Genomic DNA, 15,193 nt, shown 5'->3' with positions numbered 1-15,193 from the left:
TTTTCTCAAAATTTTACCCATCACGCAATATCCCGAAAAACTGCTTCAAAGATCCTGATTTACACCATCGCTATATCCACCCGTCTATTGTCCTGTGACGTCACTGCGTGAAGCCACCAGAAACAAACATGGCGGATAGCGCAGAAAGGTATAGCATAGTAGCTCGGATTCGGACTCAGATTTCAGCGCTGTAAGTGATTTAACAGATTACGCATGTATTGAAACAGATGGTTGGAGTGTGGAGGCAGGTACCGGAAACGAAATTAAAGAAGAAACAGAAGCTTTTGAGACATATCACTACAGACAGCGGCACGGGAGGAAGCGCGGACGAATTCGGCGATCGCCTTCTAACCAACGATTCGTATGTGTTTGTTTGGCATTAAATGTGGTTGGAGGGAAAGGCTGGAGGCAAATATAGCAACAAATGAGGCATAATGATGCATTATGTACATACAGATAGCCTAAATAGCACGTTAGCATTGATTAGCTTGCAGTCATGCCGTGACCAAATATGTCTGATTAGCACTCCACATACAGGGTATCTGCAGGTTTCAGCAAGTCAAATTTAAGACTTTTTAAGACCTTTTTAATGCCACCTTGAATGAAATTTAAGACCAAAAAAAAAAAAAAAAATCTATAAATATAAGCAATGGTTGGGGATCCCAATGACAATCAGTCAAGTTTACTTTTTGTATGTTTATTAATAAACAAACTGATAAGCACCACTCTGCCAAACAGCTTATCAAAAATCTTGAGAGATCCAAAAACTTTGACATCCAAAACAAACAAACCAACACCAACGCCAGTAAATACATAATAACCGAGGTGAGGGTAAAAATAAATTACATTTGGTCAATAATAGTGCAAAACAGTATTATAACATCAACTACAAAACATGGACATTCAGTTGTTTCTTCATGCTGTGATTCAGTGTTTCATCAAACATTAACACATACCGAGACCCGTTGACTTGGTCGAAGAGCAGGTTTTAGATGTGAGGTGCTAATCTGTGTCTCGCAATATATGCAGTTTTATCCTTTCCGCAGGAAAATGTATTAGCAACCTGAGAATCAGGAAACATCACACGAAAAAGATCGCCAATCCCATCATTTGAGGTGTAGGATTAATGTTTCACCACAGAGTGCAAGATCCATAACACCTCGGATTTTAATGTTGCTGTCCCGCCGAAGATTAGTGTCAGGTCAGTGTTGCTAGCGGCAGTTGTTGCTAGTTTAGGGGGCGTTGGACACACGCAGAAGTGAGAGATGCCCGGTGTTTGTTTTTGGCTCTCTGCCGCGATTTTATGCTTACTGCACTGCATGTGCGATTTGACCGCTCTAATTCCCATGGTGCCAAGTTTGAAATCTCTCTTACAAAGTATGCACCTGGCCTCCTCGGGATAGGCAACAGGCTTAAACCAGCTTTTAAACCGGCTGTCCTCCAGCCAACGTTCGCAAAACTAGCATTTCCCCATGCTGACTGAAAGGCGGGGGACGCGAGGAACAAAGGAAGGAGTCTGCGCACGACCCGACTATGCGCGCGACTGACACTGAAATCACTCACTTTTACTCAAAGACGTGCCGTAACTTTTACTCAAAGACGTGCCCCGAAAAAAAAAAAAAAAAAACTGGCCCGACAATTTAAGACCATTGAGTACGGAATTTAAGACCATCTTAGGAATTTCTAATAAATGTAATACTTTTTAAGGCCTTAATTTTAGATACATGAATTTAAGACTTTTTAAGGAACTGCGGATACCCAGACATAAGTCTATAACAACAAAACTCACCTTTGCGATTTTGTTGACTTTATCATTGAAAATGCATCTGCTTTGAGTGTCGCAGGATATCCACACATTCTTGCCATCTCTGTTGTAGCATAGCTGTCGTCGGTACAGTGTGCAGAACAAACGAGGGACTTTCGCATCTTTCACCACTGTTGTAACTTGAATCCGTCTCTGTTCGTGTTGTTACACCCTCTGACAACACACCGACGAGGCATGATGTTGAACAGTCGAAAAAACGGAAAATAACAGAGCTGATTTGACTTGGTGTGTGTAATGTGTTTGAGAATATGGCGGGTCGCTTCACAATGTGACGTCACAGGTGAAAGGTCATTGCTCCGACAGGCGAACAATTGAAAGGCGTTTAAATCACCAAATTCATCCTTTTAGAGTTCGGAAATCGGTTAAAAAAACATATGGTCTTTTTTCTGCAACATCAAGGTATATATTGACGCTTTCAAAGGTCTGGTGATAATGTTCCCCTTTAAAATTTAATTATATATATACATTATATATATAGAGCTTCACGGTGGAAGAGGGGTTAGTGCGTCTGCCACACAATACGAAGGTCCTGAGTAATCAGGGTTCAATCCCGGGCTCGGGATCTTTCTATGTGGAGTTTGCATGTCCTCCCCGTGAATGCGTGGGTTCCCTCCGGGTACTCCGGCTTACTCCCACTTCCAAAGACATGCACCTGGGGATAGGTTGATTGGCAACACTAAATTGGCCCTAGTGTGTGAATGTGAGTGTGAATGTTGTCTGTCTATCTGTGTTGGCCCTGCGATGAGTTGGCGACTTGTCCAGTGTGTACCCCGCCTTCCGCCCGATTGTAGCTGAGATAGGCACCAGCGCCCCCCGCGACTCCAAAGGGAATAAGCGGTAGCAAATGGATGGATGGCATTTTATATATATATATATATACCCCGTTTCCATATGAGTTGGGAAATTGTGTTAGATGTAAATATAAACGAAATACAATGATTTGTAAATCCTTTTCAACCCATATTCAGTTGAATATGCTACAAAGACAATATATTTGATGTTCAAACTGATAAAACTTTTCTTTTTGGAAATAATCATTAACTTTAAAATTTGATGCCAGCAACAGAAGACAAAGAAGTTAGGGAAGGTGGCAATAAACACTGATAAAGTTGAGGAATGCTCATCAAACACTTATTTGGAACATCCCACAGGTGTGCAGGCTAATTGGGAACAGGTGGGTGCCATGATCGGGTATAAAAACAGCTTCCCAAAAAATGCTCAGTCTTTCACAAGAAAGGATGGAGCGAAGTACACCCCTTTGTCCACAACTGCGTGAGCATATAGTGAAACAATTTAAGAACAACGTTTCTCAAAGTGCAAGTTTAAGAAATTTAGGGATTTCAACATCTACGGTCCATAATATCATCAAAAGGTTCAGGTAATCTGGAGAAAATACTCCACGTAAGCGGCATGGCCGGAAACCAACATTGTATGACCGTGACCTTCGATTCCCTCACACGGCACTGTATCAAAGACAGACATCAATCTCTAAAGGATATTACCACATGGGCTCAGGAACACTTCAGAAAACCACTGTCACGAAATACAGTTTGTCGCTACATCTGTAAGTGCAAGTTAAAGCTCTACTATACAAAGCGAAAGCCATTTATGACCAACATCCAGAAACGCCGCCAGCTTTTCTGGGCCTGAGATCATCTAAGATGGACTGATGCAAAGTGGAAAAGTGTTCTGTGGTCTGACAAGTCCACACTTCAAATTGTTTTTGGAAATATTCGACATCGTGTCATCTGGACCAAAGGAGAAGCAAACCATCCAGGCTGTTATCGACGCAAAGTTCAAAAGCCAGCATCTGTGATGGTATGGGGGTGCATTAGTGCCCAAGGCATGGGTAACTTACAAATCTGTGAAGGCAAAATTAACACCGAAATGTACATACAGGTTTTGGAACAACTCTGCCACTGCGTGGCGCAGTGGGAGAGTGGCCGTGCGCAACCCGAGGGTCACTGGTTCAAATCCCACCTAGAACCAACCTCGTCACGTCCGTTGTGTCCTGAGCAAGACACTTCACCCTTGCTCCTGATGGGTGCTGGTTGGCGCCTTGCATGGCAGCTCCCTCCATCAGTGTGTGAATGTGTGTGTGAATGGGTAAATGTGGAAGTAGTGTCAAAGCGCTTTGAGTATCTTGAAGGTAGAAAAGCGCTATACAAGTACAACCCATATGCTGCCATCTAAGCGCTGTCTTTTTCATGGACGCCCCTTCTTATTTCAGCAAGACAATGCCAAGCCACATTCAGCACGTGTTACAACAGCGTGGCTTCGTAAAAAAAAAAAAAGAGTGCGGGTACTTTCCTGGCCCAACTGCAGTCCAGACCTGTCTCCCATCGAAAATGTGTAGCGCATTATGAAGCGCAAAATACGACAGCGGAGACCCCGTACTGTTAAACGACTGAAGCTCTACATAAAACAAGAATGGGAAAGAATTCCACTTTCAAAGCTTCAACAATTTGTTTCCTCAGTTCCCAAATGTTTATTGAGTGTTGTTAAAGAAAAGGTGATGTAACACAGTGGTGAACATGCCCTTTCCCAACTACTTTGGCACGTGTTTTAGCCATTAAATTCTAAGTTAATTATTATTTGCAAAAAAAAATAAAGTTTATGAGTTTGAACATCAAATATCTTGTCTTTGTAGTGCATTCAATTGAATATGGGTTGTAAAAGATTTGCAAATCATTGTATTCCGTTTATATTTACATCTAACACAATTTCCCAACTCATATATACACATTATATATATATATATACACATTATATATATATATATATATATACACATATATATATTAGGGGTGTAACGATACACAAAAACTTTGGTTCGGTACGTACCTCGGTTTAGAGGTCACGGTTCGGTTCATTTTCGGTACAGTAAGAAAACAACAAAATATAAATTTTTTGGTTATTTATTTACCAAATTTGTAAACAATGACTTCATCATTTTAACATTGGGAACACTATAATAATTCTGCCCACGTTAATCCACATTAAACTGCCTCAAGTTGTTGCTTTGATTAAATAAAATGACAAAACCTTTCTGTTACATATAAAAAGTGCAACATTAAACAGTTTCAGGTCAACTCATCATGCTTAATTTATTACAGCATTTGGGAAGCCTGTAGTTGACTTTTATTATGCAAATGTTATATTTTTGTCAACATGTGATAGCAGGGACCCTGCCATTCAAAACTACGCTGCTACATTACTAATGATTAATATAACTATAGCTGAAAAAATAGTACAATAGCAATAGAAAAAGCCTCCCGGTGGCTGTGGATCCGTAGGGGGGATCCGTGGTGCCCTACTTGGACACAGGCCAGGGTCTGATCACCCCCGGCTGGGTCGCCCGGGCGAGGGTGTCTGTTGAGTAAAGACCCGAAACAGCCTATGACCCCGGGTTTTATCACTGATGATGTGTCCAAGCATCACCGTGAGGTGTATTCAAGTTCTAATAGGAGAGACTATTCATCCCTAAACACCATGGACTTCATGTTAATTCATGTGAAAAAACAGACAGACAGGGCTTTGCTGCCCCTAACACATGCATGCACACACACACACACGAACACACACACACACACACTCGCGCACACACGCGCACACACACACACACACACACACACGCACACACACACGCACACAGCAAAATGAGCTAACGTTACGCTAAAAGCTAATTAGTCTTCACCTCAAGCCAGAACTGCAAGCGAGCTGAGCTGCAGTTTAAGTTTCTAGAAGGTCAACGGGCTCGTAGTGATGCTAGTAGTAGTTGTGACTGGGAAGTGTTTTTTATAATTTGGGGGGAGTACGATGTCCGCTGCTAAACACATACCTGCTCGACGCCGAAGCATTGACAACATGTGTGTGTGTATATATATATATATATATATATATATATAAATATATATATATATATATATATATATATATACACATATATATAGTTACACACACACACACATATATATATATATACTAGTATATATATACACACACATATATATGTATATATATACACATACATACAAATATACACATATATATACATACATATATTATATACATACATATATACATATTTATATACACATATACATATTTATATACACATATACATATTTATATATACATATAAACACACACACACACACACACACATATATATATATATATATATATATATATAAAATGTTCATACATATATACACACATACATATACTTATTTATTTGTCCTTTTTTAATGTCTGTAATGCTCTTATAGGTAAAAAAAAACAAAACTGTTTTTTTCAGCAAAAACACAAACTAAGCAATATATTACCCCCCCAAATATTGAATTTGAGGTATTTGGAGCCTTAATTAGCGAACAACATTTGATTCATTAATATTATGTGAACAATAACGGTTTTAAAGAAAAAAAAATAACCTTTATGGTAGCTTTGTGATATTAGAGTCAACATTGCAGCTTTTTTACATAACATTTCAATTGTTTGCTCTTTTATTCCACTTTATGCCGCCAGGCCACACTTTGGACACCAGTGAGTGAGACTAAACTTTGGGTCTTGTTCCATTGTTAGCTAGCATATCAAGCAGGGTCAGAGGCCACGCCCCCTTCCTTGCAGGGAGACATCCCATAGGTCATATACAGGTACCAGAAGAGTGCAATATAGTACTGACTCCAGTCTCATTTTAGTACAGTACCATCATTAATCCTGTTTGCATCACTTCTTGCAAACATGTTACATTCAAGATTCTTTATTGTCAATTTGCCATGTGTCCGAAACACACAGAGCACCGAAATTTCCCCATGGTGTAATCATAATATAAAAAATCAAAAAGTGTAGCAATATAATACAACAGTGCAAATAAATTAGGGATGTAACGAGAAACGGTAATACTGGTAACTCCGGTAAAACCCCCAAGGGTTAAATTAATATTAACGTTTTAAATTAAAATGATGGAAAAACTGTGATTGATAATGCACTTTTTATTTGAAAACAAGACATTAACATCTTTGCCCATCAAGGAACGACATACCCCAATTTAAACTATTAAACACATTACTATAAGAGCAACTAAGATATTGAATATATTTATATATACAGTTAACAGTATAAAACGACCACTATGTCCTAAGAGAGCACAGAATGACGGTTCGACCTACACAACCGAATATTTAGAGAGTAATGTGTTTATAAAAGTTTATATCGGGGTATGAAGTTTCTTAATGGGGAATGGCATTAATGTCTCTTCTTTTCATGTTATCGTTTAAGCCAGCTAGCGCTGTCAACAGTTTGTGAGTTTCTCCTACCTGAGAAGCGTAGGCCCGATCCAGCAGCGGCAGGAACTGGAAGATGTGCAGGAGGATCTCCTGGGGCAGACACTCCCAACGCACCGCCGGCTCCTCGAGCTCCGCCTCCTCGAGCTCCGCCTCCCTCTTCTGTTTGCAGGAGTGCTTGAGCGAGCCGCCGCTGCCGACGTCCTCCGGCTGCGTCCCTTGCAGACTTCGTTTCATCCTGGAGTTCACATGGATTATTATGGTTATTGTGGGGGAAAAAAATACTGACAAGGATACCATCACACTATGCAAATTAAATACATCAATGTACAGGAAAATCCATAAAAAGTTATTAAATCCCTTGCCAGCAGAGAATGTTAAAAATTAGGGCTGCGAATCTTTGGGTGTCCCACGATTCGATTCAATATCGATTCTTGGGGTCACCATTCGATAACATATAGATTTTTTTGATTCATTGCGATTCTCGATTCAAAAACGATATTTTTCCGATTCAAAACAATTCTGTATTCATTCAATACATAGGATTTCAGCAGGATCTACCCCAGTCTGCTGACATGCTAGCAGAGTAATAGATTTTTTTAAAAAGCTTTTATAATTGTAAAGGACAATGTTTTATCAACTGATTGCAATAATGTAAATTTGTTTGGGCTTCACGGTGGCAGAGGGGTTAGTGCGTCTGCCTCACAATACGAAGGTCCTGCAATCCTGGGTTCAAATCCAGGCTCGGGATCTTTCTGTGTGGAGTTTGCATGTTCTCCCCGTGACTGCGTGGGTTCCCTCCGGGTACTCCGGCTTCCTCCCACTTCCAAAGACATGCACCTGGGGATAGGTTGATTGGCAACACTAAATTGGCCCTAGTGTGTGAATGTTGTCTGTCTATCTGTGTTGGCCCTGCGATGAGGTGGCGACTTGTCCAGGGTGTACCCCGCCTTCCGCCCGATTGTAGCTGAGATAGGCGCCAGCGCCCCCCGCGACCCCACAAGGGAATAAGCGGTAGAAAATGGATGGATGGATGGATGTTTTAACTATTAAATGAACCAAAAATATGACTTATTTTATCTTTGTGAAAATATTGGACACAGTGTTTTGTCAAGCTTATGAGATGCGATGCAAGTGTAAGCCACTGTGATACTATTGTTCTTTTTTTTTTTTATATAAATGTCTAATGATAATGTTAATGAGGGATTTTTAATCACTGCTATGCTGAAATTATAATTAATATTGATACTGTTGTTGATAATATTCATTTTTGTTTCATTACTTTTGGTTTGTTCTGTGTCGTGTTTGTGTCTTCTCTCAATTGCTCTGTTTATTGCAGTTCTGAGTGTTGCTGGGTCAGGTTAGGTTTTGGAATTGGATTGCATTGTTATGGTATTGCTGTGTAGTGGTTTGTTGGATTGATTAAAAAAAAATAATAATTAAAAAAAATATATATTTTTTTTCAAAATGAGAATCAATTCTGAATCGCACAACGTATTCGAATCGATTTTTTCCCACAACCCTATTAAAAAGTATCTAAATGGCGTACATTAATCCATGAAAACATTATGAAGCTGCTGATGGTGTGTTTGACGGAGAAGTTAAATACTGTACATCATTATTGCATTACTTCACAAAACTACAGTATCCATCCATCCATTTTCTACCGCTTATTCCCTTTTGGGGTCGAGGGGGGCGCTGGCGCCTATCTCAGCTACAATCGGGCGGAAGGCGGGGTACACCCTGGACAAGTCGCCACCTTATCGCAGGGCCAACACAGATAGACAGACAACATTCACACTCACATTCACACACTAGGGCCCATTTAGTGTTGCCAATCAACCTATCCCCAAGTGCATGTCTTTGGAGGTGGGAGGAAGCCGGAGTACCCGGAGGGAACCCACGCATTCACGGGAGGGCATGTAAACTCAACACAGAAAGATCCCGAGCCTGGGATTGAACCCAGGACTGCAGGACCTTCGTATTGTGAGGCAGACGCACTAACCCCTCTCCCACCATGTAGCCCAAACTACAGTAGTCATTTGTCAAAAATTTGAGGTACGGTTGTATTTAAAAATGTCAGGTTCAAACACCCGGAGGACATCTATTAAACAGACAAGAAGCAAGGAATTAAACAGAGACAGGATTCAATTTAGCTCAATGAGGAGAAACGGCTGGGCTGTACTCTTTTTACAGTCTTCCACCACGCTCTGACAAAAGGATTGCATGCCTCCTTTTTTATTTGGACTTTACCTGACTACATAGCAACCGCTGTTTCTAAAGGGATATTGGGTCATACTGAGGGGATATAGGGTCATAAACAGCCGTCGCCCTTGGTCACAAAACAGTTCAAAGAAAAGATGCGGTCCTTCTTTCTCTCCACTTTATAGATCTCGGGTCAAGACAAGATCTTCCTGTGGTTTACAATAGCTCAAAGAAAACGACACCTTTGTGTCGCTTCCCATCATTCACAGTGGAGTTTTACAAGCCTTTTGCTTGGTAAGATCAAAGACAGCTTTTGTCTGCTCACCGGGAACTCATGGAAACACAAAGTTTTGTGGTAACTTCGATACAATTATTCTGACAAAAGCTAATAAGTGGGAGAAACTAACTCTGTTCTCATGTTACTCCAAATAACATGTTTGTTTGGTGTGACGGACCAGGGGTGTCCATTTTGTAGGTTTAATTCTCAAAACCAGTACAAGTGTTTTTTCACTTTTAAGACTTTGCTCAAGTTTGGTCCCAGGGACCTCAATTATAAATATGTTAAAAATAAGTATCAATTTAATTTTTTTATGCTCGAATCACTAGATCACGGATGTCAAACTCAAGATCTGGCCCGCAACATAATTTTATCTGGCCCGCAAACACCTGAAAATGATAGGAGTCAATAAAGTACGTCATATTTTCTCACTAAATGTAATTGATTGTTTTCATTTTGACAGAAAAAATATATGTACAGCTTGAAATTGAATGTCTTTTAAACTTTAATAGTATCCATTATTGCACCAAATATTAAAGTATATTATCATACATTCCAAACATGTTTTTGTCTAAATAGAAATACTTAACTGTACAGCAAACTACCCATTAAATTATTAAAAATGACAAAAATTTTTACGTTGTTCTTTACAGCATATTACTGTAAATGAAAAAAAACTACTACTGTTTTTTGCGTTAAAATTTAGTTGACTGAGCTGCCAGTTTTTGACTGTAAAATCTACAGTTGTTGTTTTTAACTGTGTATTACATTTGTTTTTACGGTAGAAAAACTGGCAGCTAAGTTGCCAGAATAAGAAAATAACTTGTACTGTTTTTCCATTAACAATATCATGTTGTAAAAATCAATGTAAATTTAACACAAAAATTCTGGCAACTAAGCTAAACTATCGTATATAATATATACTAAACTAAGCTGCCAGTTTTTTCCGTAAAACAAAAAAAACAGTGGTACTGTTTTTCCATTTTCAGTAAAATGTTGTAAAAAACTAACAAAAAAAGAACACAATTTTACAGTAAAATTTTGTAAATTTAAAGTTTTTACTGAATATGGACAGTCTACTTGAAACAATTCATATAATTAATAATGAAATCCAGAGGCCAATTCGTACATAATACACTGTTACACGCGGCCCTCTGATGGCAGCCATAACTGCCATGTGGCCCTCTGATCACCCTGATCTAGATCAGGTACAGATCTGTCGATAAAAATTTATATTTGTTATGTATGTTTTATGCCTTTTTGTTGAAGAAAAACCCATTTTTATGTCAAAAACATGAATTATGCAATACTTTTTACCCAAAAAAAATCCATGTGGAATTTTTGATGTGAAGTAATCATTCTTAAATAGGTCAATAATTCATAACATTTATTTTTATTTATTCTGCAATGACACATTTTAAAAAAGCAATGGTACTCATAAGTGTTAGAAATGAGTTGAAAAACTTATTGGGGTGTTTGCATTCAGTGGTCAATTGTACGGAATATGTACTGTACTGTGTAATCTACTAATAAAAGTCTCAATCAATCCATCAAAAAAAAACATTTTATTTTTAGAAAGGTTTTGTTAAGAAACCATTCTGAGCCTTATCTTATTTAGTTTTTATTTTATATACTGTATGTTGACCACATTAACCTTGGCAATGGACCCTTTGTGTATATAGGTATGTTATGCCATTGTTTACAAATTTGGTAAATAAATAACCCAAAAATGTATATTTTGTTGTTTTCTTACTGTACCGAAAATGAACAGAACCGTGACCTCTAAACCGAGGTACCTACCGAACGGAATTTTTTGTGTACCGTTACACCCCTATTATATACATATATCCATCCATCCATTTTCTACCGCTTGTCCCTTTCAGGGTCGTGGGGGGTGCTGAAGCCTATCTCAGCTGCATTGTAATATAATATAATATATCAGTATATCTCATATATTGTATATATAATATGAAAATATTACACATATGTCATATTGCTACTAAGATACATTTCTTGTGTAATTTATACCTGCTTTATCCTTTCCATCCTTACACTCTCCATCCTTAGTAACTGAGCTACTGTGTGGTACAATTTCCCTTGTGGATCATTAAAGTTTGTCTAAGTGTATATCAAAAAGTACATTGCAAAAATTGGTCTGAATCTCGAATAGGACTGAAACTAAAACTGGTCTGAATTGGTCTTAATCTAAAATAGGACTGCAAGTAAAACGATTTCAATGTTGAATATTTCATTATATATATATTTTAGATGTGTTCAAGCCGTGCTCACCCTTTAGAGCACAGCTGTAACTTCGGCTCGAATCGTCAGGTGCCCAAAGATCCACACCCTTGTTAATAATCATTCATCAATTATCAGTAGATGATTCATAGCACTTACTGTTGGATAAAATTGCCGTTGTTCGATTTGATTTAAAAACTTGATGTAAAGTCTAATAAGAGGTTATAAAAGATTACTGAAGTATGATTTCATATTAATAAACACGTTGAGAATGAGCACATTGAAGTGGGAGGACACGCCTCCTCTGCCACAACAAACACAAGCGTCTTGTGACTAATTCATAAAGTTTATTCTTCATTTTCGCCAGCGTGGAAAGTGTAATAATTAGTGTAATAAGCGTAATAATTAGTGTAATTACAGCTGCGAGTTACGATTAGTGGCATCGGTTTGTTTGCAGTTGGAATAGCATTAGCTTCGCTAGCTAGCACGTTGTTGAAAATGGGTGAAATACTCGGGTTTTTAGACAATATTTTTACCTTTTCTCCCCCTTAGCTGTTTTTTTTTTCACCCCCGTCAAATTTGATCTATTGTCATCCGCCTTGTGCTCAATGTTACGATTTTTAACTCGTATCTCCTTCGTAATAATATAATTATGTATACCAAATAGTACATTGCAAGAATTGGTTTGAGCCGCTAAAACAATTTCAATATATATCTGTTCTATTAAAAAAATAATGCCTTCAAGCAGCGGTCACCCTTTAGAGCACTGTTGTAACATCGGATCGAAAAGTTAGGTGTCCAAAATTCCACACTCCTAGTAATAATCATTAATAGTCATAATACATTATCAGTAGATAATTCCTAGCACTTACTGTTAGATAAAATTGGCGTCGTTCGATTTCATTTAAAAACGTAATATTGTATATTGATGTTAAGTCTAATAAGAGGATATAAACAATGAAGCATGATTTCATACTAATTTACATGCTGAGAATGAGCACATTGAAGTGGGAAGACACGCCTCCCTTCTGCCACAACAAACACAAGCTTATTGTGACTAATTCATGAAGTATATTCTTCATTTTCGCCAGCGTGGAAAGTGTAATAATTGTAATAAATCACTATATATCATATGCTGTATATATATAATATAAAAATATTACATGTTACATTGGTACAACGGTACATTTTTACTCTATTTTATACCTGCATTGTCCTTTCCATCCTTTGTAACTGAGCTACTGTGTGGAACAATTTGCCTTGTGGATCATTAAAGTTTGTCTAAGTTTAAGTCTATATCAAATAATGAATAGCAAAAATTGGATCTGAATCTAGAATAGTACTGAAACTGGTCTGAATTGGTCTGACTCTACAATAGGACTGAAACTAAAACGATTTCACTATGTTATATATTATATTATATATATATATATATTTTTTTTTAAATATGTTCAAGCCACGCTCACCCTTTAGTGCACAGCTGTAACTTCAGCTCGAAATGTCAGGTGCCCAAAGATCCACACCCGTTAATAATCATTCATCAATTATTAGTAGATGATTCATAGCACTTACTGTTAGATAACATTGTCGTCGTTCGATTTGATTTAAAAAGTACGTATATTGATGTAACGTCTTATAAGAGGTTATAAAAGAATAATGAAGCATGATTTCAAAATACTAAACATGCTGAGAATGAGCACATTGAAATGGAAGGACACGCCTCCCTTCTGCCACAACAAACACAAGCGTCTTGTGACTAATTCATAAAGTATATTCTTCATTTTCGCCAGCGTGGAAAGTGTAACAATTTTTTAAATAAGTATTATAATTAGTGCAATTACCGCTTCGACTTACGATTAGTGGCATCGGCTTGTTTGCAGTTGGAATAGCATTAGCTTCGATAGCTAGCACGTTGATGAAAATAAGTAAAATACTCACGTTTTTAGACGACTTTGTCAAATGTCATTTTTTTTTTTACCTGTTTTTTGTTCACCTCCGTCGGCTGTTTGGTGAGCCTAAAAGCGAGCAGGCGACGTCAACCAGGACCCACACAACTAAACTGCGTTCGGGCTGCCAGACCGCTCAAACACATTGGACCATAAAACTGCAAGGTTCGTATGGAGATTCGCCAAATGTCGGCAGAAAGCGAAACGTTTATCGCCTTCTTTTTTTTTGTTTCCTCTTCGTCTCCGAGCACCTGACCCCAAGTTTAGGTTTGACGACAAGAAAAGTCCGCTGGAGTAGTTTATAGTCAGCCTGGTAAAAGATGGCGGAGTTGCTCGGCCAATCCTGCGCTGGTGGAGAAAGCTCGACAGGGGGCGCTAAACCCACCGCTCACCAACGTAAACTAGTTCTTATTCTTTGGTTATTTTGGCGGGTTTGCATCTATAGGCACATGAGTACACACCGCCATCTACCGTATCGGAGTACATTACATGGACTATATAACATGCTTTACATAAGCTGTTACAGTGTTTTTTTAACCTTTTAGAACAGTGGTTCTCAACCTTTTTCAGTGATGTACCCCCTGTGATCATTTTTTTAATTCAAGTACCCCCTATTCAGAGCAAAGCATTTTTGGTTGGAAAAAAAAGAGATAAAGAAGTAAAATACAGCACTATGTCATCAGTTTATGATTTATTAAATTGTATAACAGTGCAAAATATTCCTCATTTGTAGTGGTCTTTCTTGAACTATTTGGAAAAAAATATATACAAATAAACAAGTGATTCAATTCTAAATAAAGATTTCTACACATAAAAGTAATCAACTTAAAGTACCCTCTTTGGGGATTGTAATAGAGATCCATCTAGATTCATGAACATACATCTAAATATTTCTTCACAAACAATGAAATCTTTAACATCGATATTTATGTAACATGTCCACAAAAAAAATCTAGCTGTCAACACTGACTATTGCATTGTTGCAATTTTTCACAGTTTATGAACTTACATTCATATTTTGTTGAAGTATTATTCAATAAATATATTTATAAAGGATTTTTGAATTGTTGCTTTTTTTTAGAATATTTTTGAAAAATCTCACGTACCCCTTGGCATACTTTCAAGTACCCCCATTTGAGAACCACGGTTTTAGAATATAATAGAATAGAAAGTACTTTATTGATCCCTGGGGGAAATTCAGCTCAACAGTTCGCTGACAATAGACAATAATAAATAATACAATATATATCATGTATTATATATGTAGTATATAATATATGAATAATGTAAATATATTCTACAAAACCCGTTTCCAAATGAGTTGGGAAATCGTGTTGGATGTAAATATAAACGGAATATAATGATTTGCAAATCCTTTTCAACCCATATTCAATTGAATGCACTACAAAGACAATAT

General features: G+C 37.8%; 1 protein-coding gene across 1 annotated transcript in view; it reads right to left on the bottom strand.

Annotated features, from left to right (window-relative positions):
• The window catches only part of LOC133543100 (F-box/LRR-repeat protein 3-like), a 31,438-nt gene extending 17,287 nt beyond the window's left edge, over positions 1 to 14,151 (bottom strand). Inside the window, exons 1-2 of the mRNA XM_061887526.1 lie at positions 13,809 to 14,151; positions 7,144 to 7,348 (exon numbers count right to left, since the gene is read on the bottom strand). Of these exons, the coding sequence (XP_061743510.1) occupies positions 7,144 to 7,347 (204 nt within the window). The 5' untranslated portion in view covers position 7,348; positions 13,809 to 14,151. The remainder of the gene's footprint in view (positions 1 to 7,143; positions 7,349 to 13,808) is intronic.
• Positions 14,152 to 15,193: the final 1,042 nt, after the last annotated feature.

The sequence above is a fragment of the Nerophis ophidion genome, linkage group LG25 (genome assembly GCF_033978795.1).
Source record: "Nerophis ophidion isolate RoL-2023_Sa linkage group LG25, RoL_Noph_v1.0, whole genome shotgun sequence".
Taxonomy (NCBI): Eukaryota; Metazoa; Chordata; class Actinopteri; order Syngnathiformes; family Syngnathidae; genus Nerophis; species Nerophis ophidion.
The sequence above is the reverse complement of the archived record's forward strand: the minus strand, read 5'-3'. Positions and strand labels throughout refer to the sequence as shown.